Source organism: Abrus precatorius, unplaced genomic scaffold (genome assembly GCF_003935025.1).
Source record: "Abrus precatorius isolate BTA unplaced genomic scaffold, Abrus_2018 Scaffold4, whole genome shotgun sequence".
In the NCBI taxonomy this organism is placed as follows: domain Eukaryota; kingdom Viridiplantae; phylum Streptophyta; class Magnoliopsida; order Fabales; family Fabaceae; genus Abrus; species Abrus precatorius.
The window spans coordinates 17,096,302-17,123,963 of record NW_020874384.1 but is presented as its reverse complement, the minus strand read 5'-3'; the positions used below and the strand labels follow the sequence as shown (position 1 = coordinate 17,123,963).

At 34.6% G+C, this 27,662-nt stretch overlaps 3 protein-coding genes across 3 annotated transcripts; 1 reads left to right on the top strand and 2 right to left on the bottom strand.

Annotated features, from left to right (window-relative positions):
• Positions 1-1,863: 1,863 nt before the first annotated feature.
• LOC113865830 (synaptotagmin-4-like) lies at positions 1,864-7,716 on the bottom strand. The gene is made up of 13 exons (XM_027500604.1): positions 7,612-7,716; positions 7,381-7,498; positions 7,253-7,299; positions 7,059-7,179; positions 6,618-6,745; positions 5,951-6,052; positions 5,558-5,632; positions 5,122-5,201; positions 4,072-4,222; positions 3,751-3,981; positions 3,189-3,485; positions 2,808-2,921; positions 1,864-2,010 (listed from the first exon to the last, which is right to left on the bottom strand). The coding sequence occupies exons 1-13, from the start codon at positions 7,714-7,716 to the stop codon at positions 1,864-1,866; spliced, it is 1,716 nt and encodes a 571-aa protein (XP_027356405.1).
• A 2,205-nt stretch (positions 7,717-9,921) lies between these two features.
• LOC113866218 (probable glycosyltransferase At5g25310) lies at positions 9,922-12,873 on the top strand. Its single transcript, XM_027501100.1, has 4 exons — positions 9,922-10,062; positions 10,276-10,439; positions 11,645-11,996; positions 12,202-12,873. The coding sequence occupies exons 1-4, from the start codon at positions 9,922-9,924 to the stop codon at positions 12,871-12,873; spliced, it is 1,329 nt and encodes a 442-aa protein (XP_027356901.1).
• A 3,200-nt stretch (positions 12,874-16,073) lies between these two features.
• On the bottom strand, positions 16,074-24,949 carry LOC113864470. The gene is made up of 10 exons (XM_027498214.1): positions 23,472-24,949; positions 22,565-23,038; positions 22,154-22,455; positions 20,809-21,531; positions 20,453-20,731; positions 20,110-20,271; positions 18,865-19,803; positions 18,557-18,772; positions 17,410-17,670; positions 16,074-16,794 (listed from the first exon to the last, which is right to left on the bottom strand). Exons 1-10 carry the CDS (start codon positions 24,802-24,804, stop codon positions 16,450-16,452), a joined length of 5,034 nt encoding a protein of 1,677 aa, XP_027354015.1. The 5' UTR covers positions 24,805-24,949; the 3' UTR covers positions 16,074-16,449.
• Between the last annotated feature and the right edge of the window lie 2,713 nt (positions 24,950-27,662).

Genomic DNA, 27,662 nt, shown 5'->3' with positions numbered 1-27,662 from the left:
TCCTCCCAATATAACCAAGTTCCATAACACACTCCAAAGCCGCAACACGAAGTCCTAAATCATTCAAACACAAAAACCCAATAATGGTTGGGATCTCCCCCGCACACAAAATCTCATCAACCAAAGGGCTTCGAATGAATCTTATAAGCGAAGTTAAAACTCGTATTGAACAACTCGAAGCCATTGCCAACAAGGCCTTGATGGTGGGACCCATCAACACCAACCCCACGAACACGTTCTTGTTGAACTTAACCAAACCGGCTATAGCCATAGCCACTTCCTCTTTGACCCGTTTCGAACTAAGTGGCTCAAACAGCATGCACTCCAAAAGGGTAAAAATCTTTGCCCTTAAAACCAACTCTTGGAATCCCAAATCGAAACCCAGAGACAACCTCTGTCGGAACTCGACAAGAACCTTAACCTTTTCCTCCTCGTCGCACGGTTCTTGAAGTGTCTTCACGAGATCCCCAACGGTGACACGGTCGATGTAAGCTTGGATTTCCGATTCAATGGAGCGTGCTAGCTGGGAAATTTTGTAGTTGGTGACGTGGCGGCGAAGGAGAGATGGAAGGCCATAACCTTGGTACTTGTCGAGCTTTTCGATTAAGGTTCTGAGCGAAGAAAGCAAACGGGTAATGTTGCGAAGGTTAGGATCGATTGAGAAGGTAGCGAGGGCTTTGGCTTCGAGGTCTAGAAGAGCGTCAATGGCGGCTTTGGAGTCGGTTTTGAAGAGATAGGAAAGGGGGTTGGTTTGGGCGTGAAGATCTTTGGAAGCTTCTTTGAGAGCGTTGAGTAGAGTTAGGACACGGTGTTTGGGAGGGTCATCCATGATCGGGGTTGAGATGTGGAGGTTCAGTTAATTATTTAATTTGTGCGTGTTTAAGGGAAAGGAGAAGACTAGAAGCAAGAAAGGGACCAGAAGAGACGAGAGAGGGAAGCAGAGGTAAAGGGAAAGCCAAACACAACTATCAGTCCATACTGTCGAGACAACCAGCGACCATTCAGTTGAGTGGACCACGTATGTAGAAGGTTATTTTCTTTCAATTTTTTTCCCTTCAAATTCGTTCATTTCTTCATATAGATAATTACTTTCTAATAATTGTTTGTTATCGTATTTAAAATTCAAATTTTATTTATTTTAATAGTACTATTATTATATTATAATTTACTGTTTTAAAGTAATTGTCATTTTTTTCTTTATTTTTATTAAATTTAATTAACATGTATTGACAATATAAACATTTTATATTATTGTTTAACCATAGATTATTATATAATTATACAATATTACATATATTTTTATAATAGAATGTAAGTAAAGTGAGAAATTGCAACCAAAATTGCATTCACGCACTCACGTGTTAATTTTAAATTTTAATGACGAATATAATAATTGGACTGAGTTTATTGGTCATTTTATTTTTATTTTTTGTTGTTAATGTAATCAAATTTTTCCAGTAATTTATATAAAAATTGTATTCCTTTTAAATTTTAATAATTATGAAAAGCAAGTATATGTAATATAAGTATGACGTACATGGATTGACGTGTAATTTTGTCAGTCGTTTATATAAAGTGATCAGTCTTTTGCTTCTTCCTCTGTCTCACTGGGTTAGCTTCTCAGCCACGACGTGTAATTATTAATTATAGCTTATCAGCCATTATACAGCAAAAAGAGGGTATCCAATATTTACATAGTAGGAATGTAATGCTTTGTTTGTTGATATACCGTAATCATTTCTCCTGGAAGCTTATGAGGCTTCCGTAATCGAACAAAAACTGATGGGTGTGCCAAATGTAAATTATCAAAATAATAATAATTCCTTAAAAATGTAGACTATAACAAATACGTACAAGAGTCTGCTAAGGATCCCTGAATTTGTGCTGTGGTGTCCACCTCAAATGTAAAGTGATATTTCCGGATTTAGCTCCATCTAGCGGAAAAGTTTCATTGTATTCTCCCTCCAAGATGACCTTAGTCAATGTCAGGATCACTCTTCCAAGTTTTTCCTGAAAAATTCATGCATTTACGAATACACTCAATTTTGATACTAATTTGAGAAACTGTAGTATAAGATTGAGATGAGTATGATAAACTGATGTCTTGAGGAGTAGGGTAGAGGAACATTTAAGTTCCGGAAACATACATGACACGTTTCTATGCACAGCGCTGATCATAGAAAACTAGGACAAAAAGATCTAATTTATGGGTTTCGGCGAAGAAATTAGCTCAAGCAAACAAATTTATGACACATTTTTAATTCTCGTTTCCCCTGTCAAGTAAATGAATATATGTTTCAGTTTCACGTTAGAAGTGTAAACACTTGGATAGGAGAATGACTATATTTTCTACAACATAGCTTTCCACTTGTCATTAATATTCAAACTTTCATCTTGTTTCAATAGAAGTACATTTATATACACTTCCATCAACTTGCATGAATTTTCCTAGTTAAAAAAAGGATAGAAAGAGTGACAACATTGTTGAACTAATTAACAAAGCAAAAGTTTAATGAGTCTAATTTACAATTGTCGTGAGCTTATGGTTGTAAGTCTGCATAACACAATCACAAATTTAATACTGTTCCATGCATATATACAGGAGTATTTTATCTCCACAACCGTCGTCTGCGCCATAAAATCATAAATCCACACGGGAATCTTCATTAATGTCGCAAAAGTGGGTGAGACATATTAGTCAAATTGAGTGTTTAAGATGCATTTTTATTAATTGTATTCGAGTTATGCAAACTCAAAATAGTACTTAGAAACAAACTATTTTATGTGATAAATTCAAGAGGTATCACCTTGCCAAACGTATCATGATCCCAGACTTCAACAGTTAACATTTCATGTAAGCCATCCTCCACAACAAAGTCGAATGTTTGATTCCAAACTGGGTTGAGGGATTCATTTACAACCTGAGAGTACAAGAAATATTAATTAGTCTAATATAAATCAGTGTTTGCAGATGGAATCAACTAAATAATAAAGTTTTCGGCAAGAAAATTAAAAAAATAAAATAAAATTTATAATAGTTTTTAAAACTAATTTGCATTCAAATTAAACTATTTATAGTTGATAATTGATTTGAACATTTGAATTTGCCTTGTTCTTTCTCAAATTAAAATTAACTAAAGGTTAAAACACAATACAGCAAAACCGTCATGTAAAAAATGTCATCTTACTCTGGTCTTGAGCTTTTTTTCTGATTTTTTCAACATAAGGATGACAAATGGATCAGCTTTGCCCATTAAGTCTGCTACTGGCAAATCTTCGGCTGAAATCACCGTCACAGATAGAACCCCTCTTACAATCACGTTGCTTCTCTTCCTTGATGATGACCCAGTAAGATCCTCGGCCTCCGCGACTTCTGCTCCACTCTTGAGGGTTTTCTCGAACGTGGTTAATGAGTAATCAGGGTCAAAAGGATTCTTGAAGGTGTTGTCAACTCCATATGGGCAGTACAAAAGCTCCAATTGCACCTATATGGGAAATACGAATGAATTTGTACGAGTAGAATACTATAAGCTGAGAAAGAACTCAGATGACAAATAACAAAGAAAAGATCAGATTCGATGCTCATTGGCAGTGTCCATAAATTATTTTCAATATACTCATAAACTTGAAAGCGCCTCCGTTTACTATTCTACGCATGCCACTGAACCAAGTTCTAACAAATTGGTGATTGGCATGGATTAGCTGGTGCTAGATGAATGTTAAGAAGACAATAAAAATATACTATCTTACCTCACCCCTGTATTTATTGTCTCTGTGAACCTCCAAATCCTTAACCAATTTCAACCAAACATCCTTGACTTTACCAGGTTCAAGGTCCTTTAGAGCAACTTGGGCACAGCCAATAAGCTCTGCAGCCTGAATGCCTTCATCATCGAAAATTCTTATGGTCAAGTGCTGCGTTGACGCATCTTCAATAGTGAACTCAAAGTGCTCATTCCATACTGGATTCAACTGGTTATTCTGGACACGCCCAGCAGTTGGATTACCACCACACGCGCAATAATAAATAAAAGTAAAGGAAGCTTCCATTGGAAAACAAGGTTGTCTTACAATTGTTTTACTGGTTTTGGTTCTGTCACGAAGTGGACGTACAAATAAGACAGCAAAAGGATCGGATTTCCCAATCACATCTTTATTTGCTAAGTTCTTTGCTTGCACTAGTTTTACGTCTAGTGTTCCAACCGGTTTCAACTCTAGATTACTGCGAGAAGAAGAAACAATCATACACGCTCGAGTAAAAGAAATAGAATAATGAAGTCCTATTAAATACGCATACAGCATACTGACATGCATGGTACACGCGATTAAAAACACGAACAGAAAAGGACTTGGAATCCTGCTCCCCCCGCCCCCCTCCCAAAAAAAAAAAATTAAAGGCTTATATGCATATTTAGAAGCTACCATGATATTAATTTACCATGCCAAAATCGAATGAAATAAACAACGATCAGCAACCAAGCCAACAACCCAAAACACGCGATTAAAGCCCAAAAAGAAAATAGGTGTGAATCGGCATAAGTCTTAAATCATCAAGCGTTGCTAGAATAACTCTTTCTGGTGATGACACCTGACGACCTGAAACGGATTCGAACTGGGGGGAAAGGTCACCCTTAAGTACTCAACTAAATAGACGAGGGCTAAACATATTTGTTGCTGCTGCCAAAGAGGGAAATTTAACTTAACAGTATCTTTTGTTTTTTAGTTTCAGACTTTCACTAAGTAGTTGTTAAACTACATCACCGATTCAATATTTCAAACAACTTTCATAACAAGCGCCAAAAATAACTTATAACTGAAGCATGCATCTACAGTTTTCATTTTGCCAACCCAGTGAAAGTAGCTTTTAGTATCTACAATATCTTCTAGAAGTACCTACTCTCTTGCTCTTCATGGACAGACAGAGAAGTGGAATTGCACATGCTTATGGATTTGTTTGCCATTAAAATATTGAACCAGATACTATAGAAGAATACTTGCGCAAAACTATTATCCTTATATCATTTATCAGTGCCCAATTTTTAAGTTCCCAAAACATAAATTAATAAAAACAAATAATTTTTTCCTACTGTGGGAAGAAAGTGAGAATGAGCTTTTACATACCTGTAATCCCCAGGTAGAATTGGTATAATTTTGCGCACTGGCCAAGTTATAGAATCTTCAATGGCATCTTTAATTGTTTCCTGAATAAATAACAGAGGGATTTGTTACAAAGGTAGTGTGCTGTATGAATTAAAAGGCTACAGATAATGCAATGCGAATTGATAATATGTCTAACAGTTGTAATAAAAGTTTTTCGATAATTATAAGTAACAGTCAACATTAAATTAGTGAAATAACAAGACTGTTTATAGGTTATTAAGCAGAACAAAAAAAAACTATCAAGGCCCGATTATTAGTTTATTGCACAACTAGGAGATCCTGCTACCTGTGAACGTTAGATGAATGGCTAACTATTTGATAATATAGCACCGACAAACTAACAAAACATAAATAGAAGGAATAACAAAAGTGTCATAATGATGTAATTTACTTATACCTCTATAGCATCTGATATCCCCGGTAAAGCTGATATATCCCCACCAATAACCTTAAGAGTAAAATCAAGATCTTTCTGTTGGTATAACAAAGAAAAAAACAGAAATTATAAATTAATTGGATTTTGTAGTTTACAATTACATATATTCGAACCCTCAATGCCATCGAAGAAATGACATCAAAAAGCTATATATACTAAGTACAAATCTGCATTATGTTGCTAACATGTCCTGAAGCTACGTTTGTCTCCAGTTACTTGAAGTCAAAGAGCCGAGGTATCGTGCCTTCATCATGGTGAAATATTTCTTGGACTAAAATATTGAAATATTCATTTTTTATTTTTTTTTAACAATCTTCCCAATAAAAGCATAAGGTACAAGGCAATGTAACTTACCTTTTCTCTCAGGGAAAAACAAACAGCTCCAAAAGCAGGGAACTCATTCACTAGTGGTTTGAAGATCAACCTGAAAACCCCAGTGAATCCAATATTTTTTACCTATATAAAAAAGTTGCCAGAAAAGAGAAACAATAGAATAATAAGGAATAACTTAAAACAAATGTTGATATATGCAGTCATTAATGATGCCACTAACAGATTGAGTTGCAGAGTCATTAAGTGGAGATGTTAGGATGTTTTTGGTTTTAGAAAACAGAGACATATGCACTGAAATATGCATATCTTTAAAGCAAAGGGAAACAAACTTGTGTTAAAAAAAAATGTAGTTGAAAGTTGATAATATTCAACAGAACTAGCATGACAACCTTCCTTTGATGAGTAAAATGCAGATATAGTTTTCTGTTAGTATTCTTTTTTCAAAAAAGTTGCATTTTGCACAACTGATTCAGATACTATTAACATTATTCTCTCTTCATAATCATACAACAAACACAACAAGGAGAGATAAGATAAATGATATAACTGTGTGAGAGAAAAAAAGTGTCGTGAGAATATAAGTAAAAATAGCATTATTCTTCCAGAATTATACATACACAGGCACATGTATAAATAAGCACGAATCAGAATGCAAGAAGTCATAGGTGGGCAATGATTTGTGTATCACCTGTACGGGAAGTACAACACCAACTCTGGTTTTAATGTCAAGAACGATATTCGGGTTACCATCCCACTGCATTTCTAGCTCCATAGTCACCCCATCAGGCCCACTATCCTCTTCAACGATTGAAACTCCTAGATATTACATATTTCAGCAACAGTAGTATGCTATGATACAGGTATGAACAAAAGCGACATTTTAATAAATTGAAGAGCATCGGGTTCACTATGTTCAACTTGATTATGTTCACTATGGAACGGGAGAAATCCGTAAGCATAAACACGAAACAGAATTGTGAATATATTCGAATTTTTACATTAACAACTAACGACAAGCACAGCAAATACAGCACGCAAGTACAATATGGAAAGCATTCAAGGCAACCCATTACTCATAACATAAATGACCAGATTCAAATTTCAAAGGAATAATAATAATGTAACAAACCTGTAAATTGTGGAGCCACAGTACCAAGGGTCAACTTGGAGAAGGTGAGAGAAGACAAAATAATTGGCCTATATTGTTCAAGAATGGGTTCCACACTGCTTTTTATCAACCCTGACGCTGCCTACGCACATTACATTATAAAAAATCTAGATCCATAAACTCATTCAACGAATATATATCAACAAAGTTGGTACCTCATTAACAAAAGGCCAAATCTTGTTCAGTAGGCTATTAAGGCAATATAACTGCAGATAATGAAGAAATTAATATCAGAAGCCAGATCAAAATCGAATTCACTATGCACGTAATAAGTTAAAGTGTGTATATGAACTCAACTTCTGTCTCCGAGTGAAGACCACCCATGAGGGATAGAACTTTTGAGGTAGAAGTTTTCTGGAGTCCTCCACCGTCATCCTCGCCAACTCTGCTACAATCTTCGCCTAAAAGCGATTCACGAAAACCACACCACAACATCAAATGTGTCATGTGAAAATATTCGTGTTATTTTTATGCAATGGAAGAAACGGTTAAAATGAAATGAATGTGGATATACCAAATTGGAGCGATGCTTGGATCGGACGCTTTCATGACGAGCGAAAGCGATGATCAATCCGATACCAATGGCGATACCAACGATCATGCCGCTGATGAATCCCATTTTCGCAAGGGGAATTAACCGCTATAGCCAATGCGAGAAGAGAATCGCAAATTGTGAATCTACTTTGCCTTTGTTACTGTTGTTGTTAGCTCAAGCATGGTTTTCAGGTCATGTTTGTTGCATTGGTAACTCAGAGCAAGAGAGAGAGAGAGAGAGTAATGTTTCTCGATTAGTTAGTTACGTTGTGTTGTGGCGCGGGTAATCAAGGGAGAACCAGATGTTTATGAGTGTTAATTAATCTTGTGTTATTATTATAAATGATGTAAACATTCATTAATTATTAACAAAGTAATCCATATGCTTGTTTAACCGATTCGATGGGTATTGTCCAATGAAGAAAGTAATATGTGCTTTTCTTTTTCTTTCGTCCTATAGTTTCTTCGGCTTATGTCTAATTACCCAATTTTTTTTAACCTTAACTGCTAGATCTACAGCTAAATAATCCACTTAGGTAACTAGAAGGCTTCTTTTGTTGTTAGGTTCCTTCCGTACAAGTGTGTATTTACGGCGTAAAACCAATATAACTGCATAAAATAATTGCATGCACCGATTCTGAAGATGAGAAGGTGCGCAATTATTATTTATGAAACTAGGTCTAAAACTTACATGTTTATATTATTTAATAACTTTTTTCACAAAATTTATAATTAATTAATTCAATAATTAGTTTAAATTTTTTATTAAATAAATAATATATTTTTAAATATAAATAAATATAAAATTTAACATGCATTATCATAAAAATAATATTAAATTATTTATCATTTAGTTTGATAAATCTCATTTTATAAAAAAATTATTGTGATATAAGTATCTAAATTTAATATTTACTGTTAATAAATATTCACACACACATGCATATATATATATATATATATAATACTATATTGCTTTACTTCGTATAATTTTTAATTTTTAGCAAAACTTTTCTATATTAATTTTTTTTTCAATTACATTGTCCACTTTATTTGATATATTGTTATTATAAAATTTAGTGTAAAAATGCGAAATACGAAATAGCATTGATCAATTGCTTTCCACTCATATACATCTCTGAGACCCTTTTTTAAAGGAGTAATACTGGCAGCAGTATGAATCCCACGTGTAGTTCAATCAGAATAATACTTGAAGCTCCAAAGTTTATTTCTAAGACCCTTTAAATTTTGTTTATAAGCTCTCAAAACAGTACATTTATATCTTATTCGGTCTCTTTCTCAGTAACTAAACCGTTACTAAATATCCTTAGTTTTGTTTGCTAATTAACTTTATCATATATTTTTGTAAAAAAAAACTATTAATATTATAGGAGTATAACTGTATAACTGTATGAAGAGATAAATATTTAGTGAAATGTTACGTTAATATTTACAACTAATTTTATTGTTTTATCTGATCATGGTTAGATAAAAATAACTAAATTTTCAAAGAACAAACAGTTTATGGCTTTATTTTAAACTAGATATTTGAACCAAATCATTAGTTAAAAAATTTGAAAAACAAACTGACCATATTTGACAACTTTTGTAATTTTTTTAAAATTTAAACCAAAACAACTTTTAAATATATACTTAATATTATAACTAAAGTTCATCTTAAAAATAGAACAAACAAAGAAGGATAGAATTGAATGGATGTATTTTTTTTAATTATTTAAAGTAAAAAAAAAGGATAAATTTATAGTTGGTTTTAAATGAATTATATTTTAAAGAGATATTTTAATTTAAACTAAGAGCAGATAAGCTTATAAGTTGTTATTTTACATATTTATCACTTTAAATAAATTAAAAAATTTCTTTGAGATAGAGATAATTGAGAGATTCAATAAGGATAATATTGGACCTTCCCCACAAAGTATTTAAAAAAAAAATCCCTCCCTGGTTTTGGCGCGAAAAGAAGTTATCAACCCCTCTGCGATAAAATTGCGTAACAAATATATCTTTGATCATATGTGTTTTGCTCACGATCGAGGTCAAGATAGTCATTTCGTCTGGAGCAAGTAGGGTTAAAACCGTAATTTAGCCCGCATGCTCCCCAGTCACAGAGTCTCAGTCCACGTCTATCTCTGTATATTATGTATATATCTCTCATAATATTTGGGGTACAACCAAACCAATCACTCCGCAGAAAACAAAAATGAAGATTCGTGAAAGCCACTTTATTTTATTCAAAATTTTGTTGCTCCCTCTGTTGTTGATGCTCATCTGCATGATGCTTCCATGGCAGCGAATGAGATTCACCGGCACGGATTCGGTGAATCCCGTTCCACTTAACTTTAGAAGAGAAGTTTCCGGCGAGAATCAACTCAATACTGTTGGAGATGCCGGTCACTCAAATAACACAATAACCGTAATCTCTCTCTCTCTCTCTCGTAGGCTAGCCAGGGTTTCAGTATCGTCGCATAAAACAGCCATTACTATTATCGATCCATCGCTGTTAGTTTGATTTAATTTAATTTGTTTCTGTATCTCCTTCACTGGTTATACGCGTGCGATAATGTGTTATGTATATTAATGGAATGTTGAAATGAACGAATCAATATGCGTATGTTGTTTTTAACAGAAGGAAGTAGCAAAAGTGAAGAGAAGAAACGAAAAGCTAGAAGAACGACTTGCGCGAGCAAGAGCTTCGATGCGCAGAGCGGCTGCAAGAAACTTCACTTTAGCAACACCACACGACGACATTTCCACCGGAACTGTTTATCATAACCCGCACTTATTTTACCAGTATACTCTCCCACTTTTTTTTCCCTATAATCGCAATAATTTTTTTTTAACGTGTAAGATTAAGTAATAAAAAATTATATATAATAATATTTTATTTAAAATTGAAGACTATTATAAAACTTAATATACTATTAATATTAAAATTATATTTTTAAAAATTATTATTTATTGATTTCTTATTATATATCATTCAGTATATATTAAAGATGATTTTATTAAAAATTAATATTTAACATACTAATAATATTAATTACTATAGTTTTTAATAAAATATCATTTTATTAACTTTGATCATTATTTAATAAGAAGAAGAAAAAGAAAAAATGTTAATAACACACTCTTTTTTATATGTACTTTTTAACACACATTATGTAATTATTATTTTTCAAATTAAAATAACACTTAAAAATTTATTAAGATAAATACTTCAAATTAAAAAAAAAACATAAAAATATATGTTAAAAGAATATATTACTAGAATTTGTCAATTAATAATAATTGCAGCAGTAAAGGGTCAAAAGCTAATTCACAGCTTTGCTTATAAGATACCACAATGTGACACTTCTATTTATGTCACTACTGTATGTTAATGATTTGTGATTCATAATTTATCTTCTCATTTTTCTTGCAACAGACGATAAGGGTGCCAAGTGACCTAGCAGATCGATATGTACATTCGCTTTCAGAGTTCCACATAGTCATTTTAATGAGGAAAAAAAACTGAGAAAAAGACCCTTTCTTGTGTACTTTTATTATCACTATTGTGTCAGTGGCTCGAAGTCATCCTTAATTTTCATATTGTTATTATTACATTGTTTTTTTTATTTGTTATTGTTAAAAAAAAAAGGTTTTTTCTTATTTGTCTTTTTAAAATTTTTAAAAAATATTTATTATGTTTTTTTTTATCATACCTTTACTTTTTACAAACTACTGATAAATAGAACAAGTTAATTAATTAGAGTAAAAAAGGATAAAATTAAATAACAATTTGTATACAAATTAGACATGAATTAGTTTTTTTTAACTGCGTAAAATAACCTTAAGTGATAGATAAAAATAAAATAATGGTATTTGTACATTCAAACCTATATACATGAGCTTTATTGGTCTCTCAAATTTAGTACATTCATTAACTTAAATAAGTAAAATTTTCTGTTGGGAAAAGGAATACAACAATAATTAATTTTTTATGGTTATTATTACAGGAGCTATTTGGAGATGGAGAAGATATTGAAGGTCTACGTATACCCAGATGGGGAACTACCAATTGTTCACGATGGCCCGTGCAAGGACATATACTCGATTGAAGGGAGGTTCCTCCATGAGATGGAATTTGGGGTTGGGAGGTTTAGGACCAATGACCCCACTACGGCTCACGTTTACTTTCTTCCATTCAGTGTGACATGGATGGTCAAGTACCTCTATACACCATCCACTTACGACGTCACTCCTTTAAAGCATTTTGTCTCCGAGTATGTGAGAGTGATATCTAAGAGGTACCCTTTCTGGAATACAACTCATGGTGCCGACCACTTCATGCTTTCTTGTCATGATTGGGTTTGTTCGATTCCCTTTTCTATATATCTTTGCATTTCCATACTCACATCACACGTTTCAATTTCTCTCTCCATTATGTTAAAACTCGTTTATAATTGAACACAAGCATGCATTGTGTTGTGTTTCCCCTTTCAACCCTTAACACTAAAACGACTCCCTTGCGAATTTTAATAACAAACCATTTGTTTAACTCTTACTTATGCAGGGTCCTCATGCATCAGAGGGAAACCCTTTCCTCTACAACACCTCCATCCGGGTCTTGTGCAATGCCAACACTTCTGAAGGCTTCAATCCTATGAAGGACGTGCCTTTGCCAGAAATCCATCTCTATGGGGGTGAAGTATCCCCTAAGCTCCTTTCACCTCCACCAGACGACGCTCCACGTCCCTATCTTGCATTCTTCGCTGGTGGAATGCATGGCCCAATTCGGCCCATCCTACTCCACCATTGGAAAAACCGAGACGATGATATACGTGTCTACGAGTACCTACCGAAAGACAAAGACTACTATTCCTTCATGCTCAACTCCAAGTTCTGCCTTTGTCCAAGTGGGTATGAAGTGGCTAGCCCGAGAATCGTGGAGTCAATTTATGCTGAATGCGTGCCCGTGATCCTGTCAAAGAATTATACGTTACCCTTCAGTGATGTGCTGCGATGGGAGGCGTTTTCAGTGCAGGTGGATGTTTCAGATATTCCAAGTTTGAAAGAGATGCTTAGTACAATTCCAGAGAGCAAATACCGGAAGCTCAAGCATGGAGTAAAGGCTGTGAGGAGACATTTTACTCTGAATCAACCCGCTAAGAGATTTGACGTCTTTCACATGATCTTGCACTCCATATGGCTGAGGAGATTAAATATAAATATAAAACTCAGATAATTGGCACTTGAACATATCTAATCAAGGTACAATTTGAAAAAATTAAAAGAAAACCAGTAAAACAAATCAAACTCTTTTCTTAAATTAAAATTAACTTATATTTTTTTTTTAAAATTTTCTCATTTAATTTTTTTAAAACATAAGAAATATAAATTATTTTTTAAAGTTTTATTTATTTTTTATATTAATTATTTTCTTCAATAAATATTTATATTGGAGTTTACTCCATTGAAACTAAGTAATTATTTTGTTTTTTAGGCTTAAAATAGGAACCCATTAAATTGGAAAGTTGGCCATTTACACGGTATTCCAGGAAAATTGAAATTTTTATTTCCATCGCTTGCAAATTTGCAATAGTTCATTTTTAATGCTTACACTTACAACATTAAATTTATGTAAATACAAATATATCACCGTATTTTTTTTGTTCAAATCAAGTATAAAATGATGTAGGCAATATTTATGTTGTTTGTGCATAGGCCAAAGTAAACAATTTTTAGTCGTAAGATTTAAAATAAATATTTATATTAAATTGATATGTGTAAAAATGTTTCTCAAAATAATATATTTCCAAATTCTAATTTAAGTTTCAGAAAATAAGAGCATTTTTTATTTATTTTTTAAAAATATTTTTCTGTTTTTAAAAATAAAATAGTAATTTTTATACTATATTTTATTTTTTAAAATAGAAAACTATTTTTAAAAAGAAAATCAAACATGCTCTAATAGTTTGTTTTCATCACTTTTTTTAAATAAAAAAGTAATTATTCTCTTAGAAAACAGCTTTCAAAAGCATGCATTAATTCCTTTCATTTCTGGTCCAAACTCGTCATTGAGGAAAAGGTCACAATGGTTACTACTTCTTTCTTCGTTCACTTACTGAATATTACCAAGTCAATTTCATTTGGAACCTAGATATATCTCTTTAGTCACTTGTATCTTCCAGTATAAAATAAAAGAGATATGACCACTAATCTCATGTCTCTTTCGCTCTTCTGTTAGATAATACAATAAATTACAAGAGAGTCTTGAGGGTCCATTATGCCTTGATATTTTTCTCACAGAGTGATAGTCCGAGATGATAATGATAAAAATTTGCTTAGAATATAAGAGTACTCATAAACCTACGTTTTAGGACAAGATTCTAACATGGACCATACTCGTCCAAGAAATAATTTTATTGTTCGTGCCTGTACCTAACGAGTAGTACTCATATATCCATATTCGGAGTAATTACTTTCACTTCAGTTAAATTAAATGTTGTAATAATTTTATAAGCTAGTAAAGTAAATAATATTATTTTAATTTTTATCTAACTCAATTTAAAAAATAGTCAAAAATATAATAAAGTTTTAATTATATTATTATATTTATGATATACGGGTGCAAATATAAAATTAAAAGTGTCAAAACTAGTCATCATGTCTTATCTTGCCAAAAGTCCACCATCAAACGAGTAATACCCCTTCACCTCATTTAAAAAATAAAAAATGAGCTCAACTAGTCACTCATACTTGTTATTACATTTATTGGCTTACATTGAGCTCATCGAGTCACCTGTTACTACTCGTCATTGACTTATCAATATTTTAACATATTTTATTTTATGGATACAAACCTTGTATGTTATAAGTAAATTATATATAAATTATTTATTTATAAAAAATAATTTTACATTGATTGCTAATGACCAAAAAAAATTACATTTATTCATAAAAATATATATATATAATAGGCATAAATATAAAACTAGTCCCTACATTTATTTGCATTTTTTTCAGTTTAGTTTGTATCCTTAATTTAAGTATTCATTGTTTTTTCCTCCCATAACATACGTTAAAGGAATGACATGAATTGTGCATCTCCGAGCAATATCAGCCATCAACGCAAGGTGTGCCACGGTGAAACACGACCTCATGCATTCTTCTCATCGTTGGGATTGGCCGTACACGGAAGAATTTGGGTAACTGAATCTCCATTTTGCAAATGGATGCAACTCCTGGTACGAAACATAAATCAAACAGTCTTGAGCTACATGCCCTAGTAGACCTGAAATGGTCGGGCACGATGAGGAGAAGAATGCACTAAGGATGTGTGGCTCAGGCTCCTAGACAGTGTTAATAATACAAGATAGTCACGAACGAGTTGTTAACGCTTGAATGCGATGCTTCAATTTGCAAATCTCACTAGAAAAACAATCACCCTCTTATCCTGCCAATACTTTCTCTCTCTAATTCCCTTCCTTCTCGAAGAAATAAATTTCAATTAGAGGTTAATCGCGTGAAATCAACAAAATATTTTCATAATTTTAGCGGTTTTAATGTATTTACATGATATAGTGCAGGAGAAAATAAATACATAGATGTTAGGATGGGGGAAAGAGCGAGTGCTAATGGACACAGTGTGGTGTATTGCAAAGTATCATAGCCATCGTTTCAGAGGCAGCAAAGCAGAATGTGAATAAGGGTATACAGAGAGTGGAAATATGTGAAAGCAAAGTGTCTCTCCCTTACTCTCGAACTACTACTACGCCTTTATCGCATTAGATCTATGAAAAGAGCGAAGAGCAACAGTCTTTGGAGGAAAACTCTATCACTACTGAGTCGGACAATTCTGACGAAGACGACAAGGCAGTGATCAAGTGGAAGCCGCTGAAGCTGAAACCCAAAGGTTCTTTGTCTTAGTTGAGAAGGAACACATAATAGGTACTTCTACAAATTTGGGGATAAAAAAAAGTTGACAGGGACTAAAATTAGAACAGTATGAACAAGATTCTTTCCGTTTTAAAATAATTGTTTCAAGTAAATACTGAAATTAAAATATTAAATAATTGACATAAATATTTTACACGGACGGAACGTCCAGTTTCAAGGACTACAGCTTCACTGGCTAGCGGAATCACCAGACTGGGAAAAAGAAAAAGTAGATCCTGAAATCTATACCAATTTTATGGAGTAAAATTTATAACTTTTTGTAGTGTAGAGATTAGATCAATTCCTGTAAAGATGTTCACTGTGTATGTCATGCTTAAAAGAATAAATTTTATGTAGAAAATAATTAAAAATTTGATACAAGAATAGACCCGAAAAAAATCCAAGAACTATTCCCTTTCAACATACAATCGAACGAATATAGACCATGAAACTGCAAATGCGAAAATAATATACCTACCTGGGACGCATAAGCTGCAACGTGTAATAATAAGTGGAAAAGGATTTTCTTTGTTGATTACGTATTAAAAAACTGTCAGTCAAGATTTCTTACAGCGCTTCACTTCTGGCCCAGGATAAAAATAGATTCAACCACTTCGGCCAAACTATGTAGTAACAGTAAGCTATAACTATGGCAAATTTAAAAAGCCTGTAAGTAATTTCTTTACCCTCAAAAAAAAGTAGGCGCAAATGAGTATGGCGCTTGCAACTGATAGTTCCACTGGATAAACAGCAGTAAGGCAAAATTTCACCCAACCCCTTCTAATCGTAGCGATTCATTCACCCAACATCCTGCTCCAACAGTTCTACCAGCCAAAATGCCAAAGAAATAACTGGAAAAGAATAAAATCTATGACCCAAGAATTCAAGAGTGATTGAACCAGGGCCCAACTGCACCATTCACGTGACCGTTGCTGTGGATCCCTACACCATTTGGGATGATAGAGGGAGGCAGTCCCACGGCCATTGGGGGGGACGCAGCTGGATATAATCCATGGTTGAGAGGGAGAGCATGGGGACTCACAAGAGGGCTCCCAGCAGGACTCCCTTTACGCTGTTGAAGGGCATGGATCTGCCTCAGCCCTTCTTCATGAATACGTGATAGTGTTTCCAACTCTTTCATTGATAGAGCCTCCAGACCAGCACCGTACAGAGGGGCATGTCGTGACATTTCTTCCTGGAGTGAGGCCTCAAGTGTATGAATATATTGCTGCAAAAGGAAAGCAAGGACATTAAGCTATCATACTTCTGGAGTATGTATAATCATGAAGACCAAAATTTTTGCAAGTACGGAAAAAACAAGACAGCAGTATTTAACTACAAAGGTCCTCCGAAGATTGTTAGTAGGGTTGTTACTATGCTAAAATAGACATTTTAGAATATTTTTGCCCATCCAACAAAATACCACGTTAAAGCTGATTTTGAACTAGCGTGATGTTTGAGCTATAGATTAGACAAAAGAAAAATGAAGTAATCTTCAATCATTAGCAGAACACGTCAACTGACCTTGTATTAACAATACATGGTCAAACTCATGATACACGTGTCAATGGTATCCCCTTTATTATGATTTCAAGGTTACCCAACATGCTCACAATCCAACTAGCCATTCACAGCAAAAAATAATGAAATTGCTGACAAATCTAGCTCAACAAATCTCAGCAGATAATATTTTATGTAACACGAGAGTTCAAAAGAGAAGTTCCACCACTGACATGTTTAACCTCATCACATGAGTTGAACATGTAAACATATAAGATGATAAATGACATCAAATTATAAAATAAATAAATAAGAAAAGTAATATCTCTGCATCAACACAAACCTGGCAAGCTTGCAACTTCGATTCCATGCCATCAATGTATGCTTCACACCTAGCAACCTGCTCTTCCTTTTCCCTCTTTTCTCCCTCAGTTTGCCCAACTGTTTGAGTCAATCTACGAACTTCATCCTCAAGCGATTGCCGGATTTCTTCCCGAGTCACATTCTCTGTTGCAAATCTTTTCAATTCTTCATCAAATCTCTTACGTGCAGCTTCAGCATTCTTCAGTCTTTCAGCTAGTGCATTTTTCTCCTTGACCACTTTCTGTATATAATACAGATTGACGTTAATTTTGGACTTGACCCATTAGACACACATTGGCAAACTAGTTATCAATTCAGAACCAAAATGAAGCACGGCCTTCTCTCACAGGCCCACCATTTTCAAAACTGCCACAGAGAAAATTTGATAAATATTTTTCCTATAGTATTATTTCAAGCACTTGTTGATGCTTCAGATCCACTGATGAGATTGTTGATGACAATCCACAAGCAAGTAAAAGAACAGATAAAATAATTAATCATGTTATTATCTTTTGAGTAACTAGATAAATGAAATAAGGTAAGGCTTAAAGAGAGCTGTATAGCTTATAGGCTAAAGATTCATTCAAGGACCAACTCTTTTGAAAAACTTAAGCTGTTAACTAGAAGCCTGGGAATGATTTATGCCACTAACAAGCTCATGCACACACAAGCACTTAGGCCTTGAAGGTTGGACAAAGCATAAGCCCATTCAGACTTCGTACTGAATAATATTTAATTAAAAGAATGGATATAAGTAGGATCAAACTCCTTGCTAATGCGGGATTAACCCATCAGCTGAAATACCAAGTAGAACAAAAGACTGAAAATTCTCTTTCAGGAATTGACAAAAACGATACTTGAATATCAGAGTTTAAGAGAAGGGGGGGAAAGACAGCAAGAGTCATAAATAAAGCAAGGACACAAGTAGTAAAGTTGATGCTGAAGCACTAGTACTATAGAGATGCTTTGAATTTTGAAAACCTTAGCACACGTGCATAAACATCAAAGATGCAAGAATAATCATACTAGAACAAAAACATATACTGCAGAGCATTTGCCATTAGCATAACTTAATGCCTTTTTATTTTCAATAATTTTAGAAATTAAAACTTCTTAAAAAATAATACCTTCAATTCATCGCGTTTTCGAGACTTCAATTGAGAAAGCTGTGCCTCCGCATCATGTAAACGGTCATGAAGAGCTTTCTTCTCTGCAGAGAGCTTTGCTATTTCATCATCCCGCTCTGAGCGGAGCCATTCAAGCTGACTCTCAACTTCTTGATTTTGTTCTGCTAGTTCCTTCTTTTCCCAAGAGAACCGCTCCATCTCAGCCCTCATTTCAGACTGTAGAATCATGAAGTATGTCAGACTTAAATTCTCCATTAGCTATTAACATGAGATAACCACATTATACTATCAACTAAGATGGGAAATACCTTGAGACGATTGTTTGCGACCTCAGATTCACTCAGTTTTTGTGATATAATAGCTTTTTCCCTAGCCATATTAGAAATCTCAGTTTTGCTTTCTTCACGAACACGAATAATTTCATCTTCACTGGCACATAACTGGTGCCATAGAGCAGCCCGATCAACATTTGCAAGTTCAGCAACTTCACGCATCATACTCAAAACAGGCCTAATAAACTCCTGCTCCTCACAGACCAAAGTAACCAAGATATCCAAATCAAAATCTACCTCACGACCATTGTCAGTAGTGCTAGTGGCACGGTCAACAAGCCTCTTCAGCATCCTCCCTCGATAAGATTCATTGGCATACCATCTAAACATTATCATGTAGAGCAATTTCACAAATTCTTTAATACATGGGTCTCTAGAGAGGGCCAAAGTTTCAGCAAGACCAAGAACTGAAGTAAAATCATCCCTTTGAACTCCCAATTGATCACAAGCATCTCCCTCTGTTGCACCATCTGAATGTTGGAAATCTTCAGAAGCATATCTGGCATTATTGTTCAATCTTTGGGAAAGACGACTTTCCAATACCAGGGCTACAGACTGAGCACTTATTGCACCTCGAGCTACAGCTCTCTCAAATGTTTGAGAAGCTTCAACAGCCAGACAAGGAATGGATAGCATCTCAAACAGTATATAAATATCAGAAAAATGACGACTAGCACGAAAAGCCTGCTCATCAATCACTTGCATTCCAGTAGGAACAGTACCATGTTCACCAAATAAGAAAATCCCACATGGCAGAGCTGAGCAACTGTCACCATAATCATCATCACAATCAATGTCCCTAAGTATGGTTTCAGCAACATCCCCCCAACTATTTATTGTTTTACTCAAAAAGTCAAGGACACAAGGTGACACTTCAAGACCTAGATTTTTCAGCCTGACACGAACAGATCTAACCTGCATTAGGGGAAAAAATAATGTTACAAATTCTTCATAAAACATTTGAGAAAGAAGACATGAGTTTACTTTTTTTATGCATTGTTAGCATAAAACATTTTTCACACTATCATCCAATCTTGTGTTGAAACCTTATGTAATGATTTTGATTATTTCAACTATTACATGAGATGTAAAACTCATTAAATGATGTGGCAAAACATTATCGAATATACGTATAGAACTCTTTCACATTGACTAAGTATCAAAATAAAGTCTAAGTAATTAAAGTAACATGGTGCAATTCCCGACTATCTTCAAGCTTACTGCTTCAGGGAGGTGTTGACATTGAGATGCTGCTTTGAATATAAAATCTATTGTTCCAGCAAGTGGTTCATCATTTGAGTCTGTCAAAAGCTCAAACGACTGAAACAGAATGCGTTCCCACACTTCACTACCACATTCCAATTGACTAAGAGCCCCAAAAACCTGAGAAATAACAGTGTCATCAATAGGAGTAAAGCAATGCAACTTATTCAGCATCATATAGGTGGCAGTGGAAATGCATTAAAAGTATATTTAACTTGATGATTGTGTACTCTGAACATTAGATGCATGTGATAAACAATTCAAACAAGCAATTTTGGAAAAGAATAACAGTCTATCTCACAGGTATTTGTAAAGCAGGTTCCGCATCTGGCTTTTGAAGTCGCTCAAGGAGTGCATAAGCAGCCAGTGGATGTTCTGACTGCTCAACCAATTTGGGTACCAGAGCAACTAGGTCTGCTTGCAAATGCTTAGGAGCCTTGTCCAATACAAGAGCAATTTTCTGTGCAGATTGAGGTCTCCGTCTTGGCTCTGGACAGCCTTGCGGAACAGCCCCATCCAAAGCTCTTAATGAGTTTACAATCAAACCTAAGAGCTCCTCAGACTGTTCTGGCCACTTGGTCTGAAGTTCCAAATTCACACAATCAAAATCATAGATATGTCGAATGAAAGCTACCTCCTATGAATACAGATTTGTACCTTTGACCGAAAGGATGCATTTTCCGAAGCAGTGGCAGACGTCTCCGGTGGACAAATAGGCTGCCCCGGAAGAGCTTTTTCCTGGATACCATTCCTATTTAAATCAGAGCTCTGTACGGCAGATGTACTATTGCTTTCTTCAGCAACAGAATCCAATCTCTCATAAACAGGAACTTGAGCAGCCTCTGTGGCTCCATTTCCTCTATCACATTCAAGAGGACTAGCAGCTCCACCGCCGTCCTGAGAAGGTTTAGAGCATGCATCAACAGAATCAGCAACAGGACCCACTTCAGATGGTTGGCAGCACTCAACCATTATATCCAATAGTAAATCAATGATTGCTTGCTGCAAGACTTTAACTCCCATCAGCAAATTCATCAAACTTGGGGAAGACTCATCAGCCTTGGAGGCCTTCTTCCCATCACAACTCCCAGAGAGCTTGGTAGGTAGAAGTAGACGCTTTACTTTTGCAGGATCATCAAGATAAACCCGAAGTCCAGTCAGAAACCCCGCAATTGCACCAGCATCCATTAAAAGTTTCTCTCTTAAAGTAACCTGTGGTTGTGAAGGATTATCGCCATACGTTAAATGGAATCCAGCTCTGGAAAGAAGATTTCTGAAAATATCTTCCTCGTCTCCACTTATCCCTTCACTGTCTTCAGAGTCAATAAGTTCATCAGGATCAGTTGTCAATGCATCCTGGTCATCCTCCGATGCTAAAACCTGTATAGTAGAGACCAAATTAGAAGAGACATGTAAAAAACAACACAATAAGAGCAATGGGTAATAAACCAGTAGGTGTGATAAAATCCACAACAAAAACCTGACGTCAGCATGTGAGAACTAAGAGGTAAAAACATGTAATCATTATTTTTTCCTTTCATAAAAGACATATAATCATAATTACTTCATATGGTTCAGGTATGGGATAGAAATATGCTCACAAGTTTTATTATACATTAAGAAGTTCAAGGGATGCAAAATTATGAACTGAAGCATTAATCAAGTTCTGTAACCCGTGAGTGACTTATCAGCTTGTTCCATGCACTTACCAGCTAATAATGACCAAAAGTTCCAAGGAAGAGGCTATATTTCCTAACTGGCTTGTTTCAATCTTACAACAAATTAAATGTAAATTACTGACACGTAAAAAGCAGAAGAGCCAGGGTCGAATAGATAGTTATCTATATACAGGTAGTCTCCTTGTATCTAAAGTCAAGAATGAGTCATCCTATAGCTGGTAGGACATATAATTAATGGGTCAGCAAAAGATTAATTGCCATCTATCAATTAACACTTGTATGTACAAGGGAACATAGAGACAAGCAATCCCATTAGGACATACCTCCAAGTCTGAAAACTCAAACCAAGGGCAGCAATCCAATATTTCACATACAAAAACAACAGTGTCACGGACAAGGAATCCTGCATCTACTTCTAACATATCAGACACCTTCATGAATTGCAAAACAGAATTATTCCATGTCTTTGTGCAGATAGAAGATTCTTTCCACACTGTCTTGGCTGGGTTCTTTTGATTTACAACAGCCATCCTGTATCTGACCCAGAAGTTTTTATCAGGATCACTACCAACAGCCTGGTCACTCTCCAGATAAATACATATGGTATCAAACGACTCATACACACCTGCGTCACAGAAACATAAGCTTTAAATCAAAGAACAAAAATGTAAAACTTTACAAATACTGCCAGTGAATAAAATGTAGGAGATAAAATTTGCTCAATAAACACTTACCAATCCGAAGTTCACATCCACCAGCCTGAAAGAATTTACTGAAGATTTTTCGAGTCTCCATTATTTCCTTAAAAGACAGGAAATTTTCCACTTTCCAAGTAAATGAACTTCTTTTCCCACAACTATCAAGAGAGGAACCATTGCTGCTTAACTCAGAATCATGCTCAGTAAAATCCTGCATTATTGATGTCTCTTTCAATATAAGAACTTCAGCAGAGAAAATGACAGTGTCCTGGACAAGAAAACCTGAATCTTGATCAAAGAGACTTGTAAGCGTCACAAATTCACGCCAACCCCAATCCTTTGCAGCTTTGGAGTAGCGGTTTTGAGACTCCTTGGTGACAGATTTATCCTCCATCCTCTGATTAACAACTGACAAACGATGACTAACAAAACAACTCCAATCACTGGAAGTATTTCTTGAATCTGTAACTTCAAGAAACACTGAAAGGTGACAGGGTGGCTGAGACTGCCCTGATAGCATCAAAATCATATAAAAATTCATCAGACTCCTTGTTTTTCATCACAACCTAAGCATATTTCAGTGTATCAACAAAAAAACTGAGTGTAAATAGCAGAAGATATTCAAAAATCAAGAACCAAGGTCTAGATTATCAGGCCTACTCGTGGTGGCTGTTGCTGCTTGATATCAGTAGTACACAACTATAAGCACAAAATATAAATCTCGACGATATCTTCAAAAATAGCTAGGCTTATGAAAACAGAGTATGTAAGCTCCTTCAATTCCATCAATGCAAGCAAGAATTGCACCAAAATGCATACAAAAAGATATATGGAGTTATAGCTTACTAAGAAGACAGCAAATATCTGATAGCTAACTATACAAGCCCAAGCAAGCGGTGCACAGAAAATGATAAGAGATTTGCAGAGCAAGAAAATGGCACACCTCGAGGATAAACAATAAGACGACAATCCCTATTACCAATCTGAAACCTCCTGCTCTTGATGCAAAGACCAGTAATTTTCCTCTTCTTCAACAAATCCTTCAGCCTCGTAAAATTCTCAATCCTCCAAGTGAACTTTCCAATATGGCCATCCGACTTCCTCGCACCACTCCCACTTCTGCCAGCAATCACAGCCCCATTCTTGGAGAAGCTGCTAAACTCCTTGATCACATGAAACGAGGTACTAAAAACAGCAGTGTCATCCACCAAGAACCCCGAATCAGGGCCAATGAAATCCGACATCTTCATGTAATCATTCCATCCCAAGCTGGTATTGTCACCACTCTTATTATCAGCCGCAAACCGGCCATAGGAATCTCTATGCATGTGATTGGAACCAGGCTTCTGGTTCAACACAGACATCCTAAACAAACACCAGCAACTCCTATCAGACAACACCACAGTCTTATCCGTATCCTTGCTCTCCAAACACATTGACAGATACTCAACCCCATTCACCGAGCTCTGGTACACACTAATCCTCAAATTACACTCCCCAGCAGGGAAAACCGGGCTCATTATCTTCTGCGTCTTGATCATCTCCTTAAACAAACTGAAATTATGCACTTTCCAAGTGAACTTCCCACTCAAGACGTCAGACACAGGACCCGCAACCCCAGACGATGACGTCAAGGACAAAGACGACGATGACGAGGAGGACTGCAACTCATTGTTATCGCGTGTGAAATTAACAGACTCATTAAGAATAAGAATATCAGCAGTGATCAAAACGGAATCGGTGTTAAACAGATACCCCAATTTGGGATCAAAAACAGTGGAAGAGGGCGTGAAATCGCACCAACCGTGCGATTTCTTCTTACTTGAGAATCGGTGCCAGGAATCGCGATGAATGGTTTTGGAATCGTCAGCGACGTTGACGATTGCCAAGCGATAGCTAGCGAAACAGTCCCATTTCGATGAAGTGGTTCCGCGAGGGTCCATGATTTGGAGATAGATAGAGATGTAACCTGGAAGAGCCTGTGAGTCGCCCTTAGGGTATATTAGCAACCGACAATCGTAACCTCCTACCTCGAAGTACTTGCTCCACAGTGCCCTAGCCTTTATTCTAGGAAAATTGTGCACCGTCCATCGGCACACCGCCGAGAACTCGCCTCGCCGATCCACCGCCACCGTCTCCTGAGCGCCGCCTCCGTCCCTCGACCCCACGGCCAGGTCCTCCGCCGCTGCCGACGACGACGACGACGATGTGGCTGCTTCCGTGAACGACGGCGCAGAAGATAGAGAAGGAACTGCCTCAGAAGATGCTTGCTTCATTGTTTTCGACTCCGTTGTTCTCCTTCGTGTTCGTGTTGGTTATCTTGTGAATATTGAAATCTTAGAGAGAGAGAGAGAGAGAGAGGAGAAGAGAACAACACAGAGAGAGACGACGAAGGAGGCCGAGAGAGAGAGATGTGGTGAGAGAGAGAGAGCACACACAGGTTTGGACAATGGGGGCGCATAATAGTACCTTGCGCCTTTTTCTTTTATTGCTTCGTAACTCCGTGGCGTATGATAGTAATCTTGCGCCTTTCTTTCTTCATTCTGTTGCTGTTTCATTTTATTGGCTAGGTTCTGATGCATACGAGAGTAGGTTTCTTATTTAATGTTGGCCTTTTGAGGCCGTTGGATTAGTAAAGATTATATGATTAGCACTAGTCAGGTTGGGGTCCACTGCGAGTGCACGTGATTCTGGGAGGATCTGGATACTTTGTTCCACTGCGGCCACGTCATTGCTGCGTTAGTTTTGGAGTCTATAGGAATAGGATGGATCGCATCGCATTGATGCTCGCGATATTTACAACAAGAATACGCATTTTCCACCGTCTGATCTATCATCATTTGAAATTAGGTTTGACTTTTTTCTTTCTTGCCATTCTCTTTTGCTGGACCATTTCTTTAGCTGCGGATGCTGGATGGGTGTGATGTCATGTGAATCATACCATGACCCAAATTAATTCTTAATGGGAAGATGATACATAATGAACAATCTTTGTAAAATAAAAATTATGTCTTCAATACAAATTTGTCTTCATATTTTTTTGTGTTCATTCTAATCAATAAATTGTTAGTGACATAATTTTCTTTCTATATTAAGTTAATGACGTTGGACAACGCTACTCTCTTAAATTTCAAGATTAATTAATGTGGTTTAAATTATAATTAACCGGAATAAAGACAATATAATTAATTTTAAGGATTTGTTTTTTAAACTATCATAATTTAAGGGGTTAGAATATGCCTATGTGGCTAAATACAAAAATATGCACTAAAAAGGAACATCATTTCGATAAAACATTGTGTGAACAACAACAAATCCATTAATATTGTATTAAAAATAAACCATCAACTACCTCATTCTTAAAGCTCAATCTCACTTGCGAGAAGCATAATGTTTTAGAAACATAACAAACACGGTATGCAAGCTCACAAAATGTTTCACAATTGACAAAGCATTCAATCTATGTACTTTATAGTGGTAGTTGACAACAGTTAATGCAAGTTAGCTGTGGGTTCAAAACAAAAAACAACGCAAATGGATATTTCAATATTTGAAATTTTAATCTATAAATAAAAGCAATGAATGATTAAATTGAAACTCAAATTGAAATTTTCCAATGGGGATGAGAGTGTTAAGCATAGAAATTTAGCAAATTAAGAGTAATGTTAATAAAGTGTGCAATTCAAATAGTTAATTTAATTGAAATTATTGGTTAAGATAGACGTGGCATATTTTATAATGTTGGGCCAATGTAAATTGACATTTACCTTGCATACACATTAAATTTTAACTTGTAAATATGATGATAAAAAACACTTATTTGTTTTTAAGAAACGTTAAAATGTTTAATGCATTATTTATTAGAATTGACATGAGTTATAGTTTACCCTACATCATTTATTATGCAACTTTTTTTTTTAATTCTATACATAGTAAGATTATTTTAACCCTAGGAACTAATATATATAAAGTAGTTAGAGCAAAGATAAGAGGTTGGTTACTGTATTTTTTTTTAGAGAGTAATTAATAAATAATAAAATATATTTTAAATAAAAAATAAAATTATATTAAATTAAGTTATTATACTTTAAAAATAAAATCTATCAAATTAAGATGAGTCAAAATTTAAATATTTAAATATATTAATTTGTGTATACTCATGACTTTTGCAATATTAAAAATCTCATGTTTATAATTTTTTTATGACGACATTGTTATATTTATTTTTATTAACATATTAAATTTTATTTAAATAAATTATTTTAAATATCTATAATAAATAATTTAACAAAATTAGTTAACATTATTTTTTATTGTTAATTTTACGTTTTTATTATAATTTTAAAAATATTTATTAAATATGTAATGTTTATAAAAATAAATAATAATATAAAAATATTAAGATGTAAAATTTTACAGTTAATATTCAAATAAAATTATAAAATAACGTGTTAAGAAATTATTTATAAAATTATATAAATAAGAATATTATTATGATTTAGTAATTATTAATAATACTAAAAAAAAATAGATAAATATCTAATTTAATTTAATAATAATTTATTATATTTTATTTAGTACTTATTTTATTTTTTAGTAATGTTATTTATCTATAAATTTATAATAAAAATATATAATATAAAAAAATGAATGAATTGTGATAATTTTTTAAAAGGTAAATGATCATATGTGAATTTTTTAACCCTATGAATTTTGTATACTGTGATTTTTTTATCCCAATCCACGTGGATTATGCCAAATGCTATTTGACACTTTTACTTTTTATCAAAAATTTCGTAGACATGTTGATGAAACGATTCTCAAAGTTTAAGTGGTAGTTAAAGGGACGTGTCTTCTAAAGTGACAAATCTATGATTCAATTTCTGATATACCAGAAAATTTTAATCTCATGTTAGAGTTCACTTTTATTACATCCAACTAGCGAAGGCAATTGTTACACTAGCATTGCACAGTTGTGTCTCAACATTTTGATGCTTTGATAACGTATGAAACATCGTAATTAAAATCTGGAACACCAGATATCTAAGTCTGAAAATGTTTTTTGTATATTTACAGAGTGGCATTTTAAGGCCAATAATAAGGGCAATTCTTTTTTTAGGACAGTTTGTTTTGG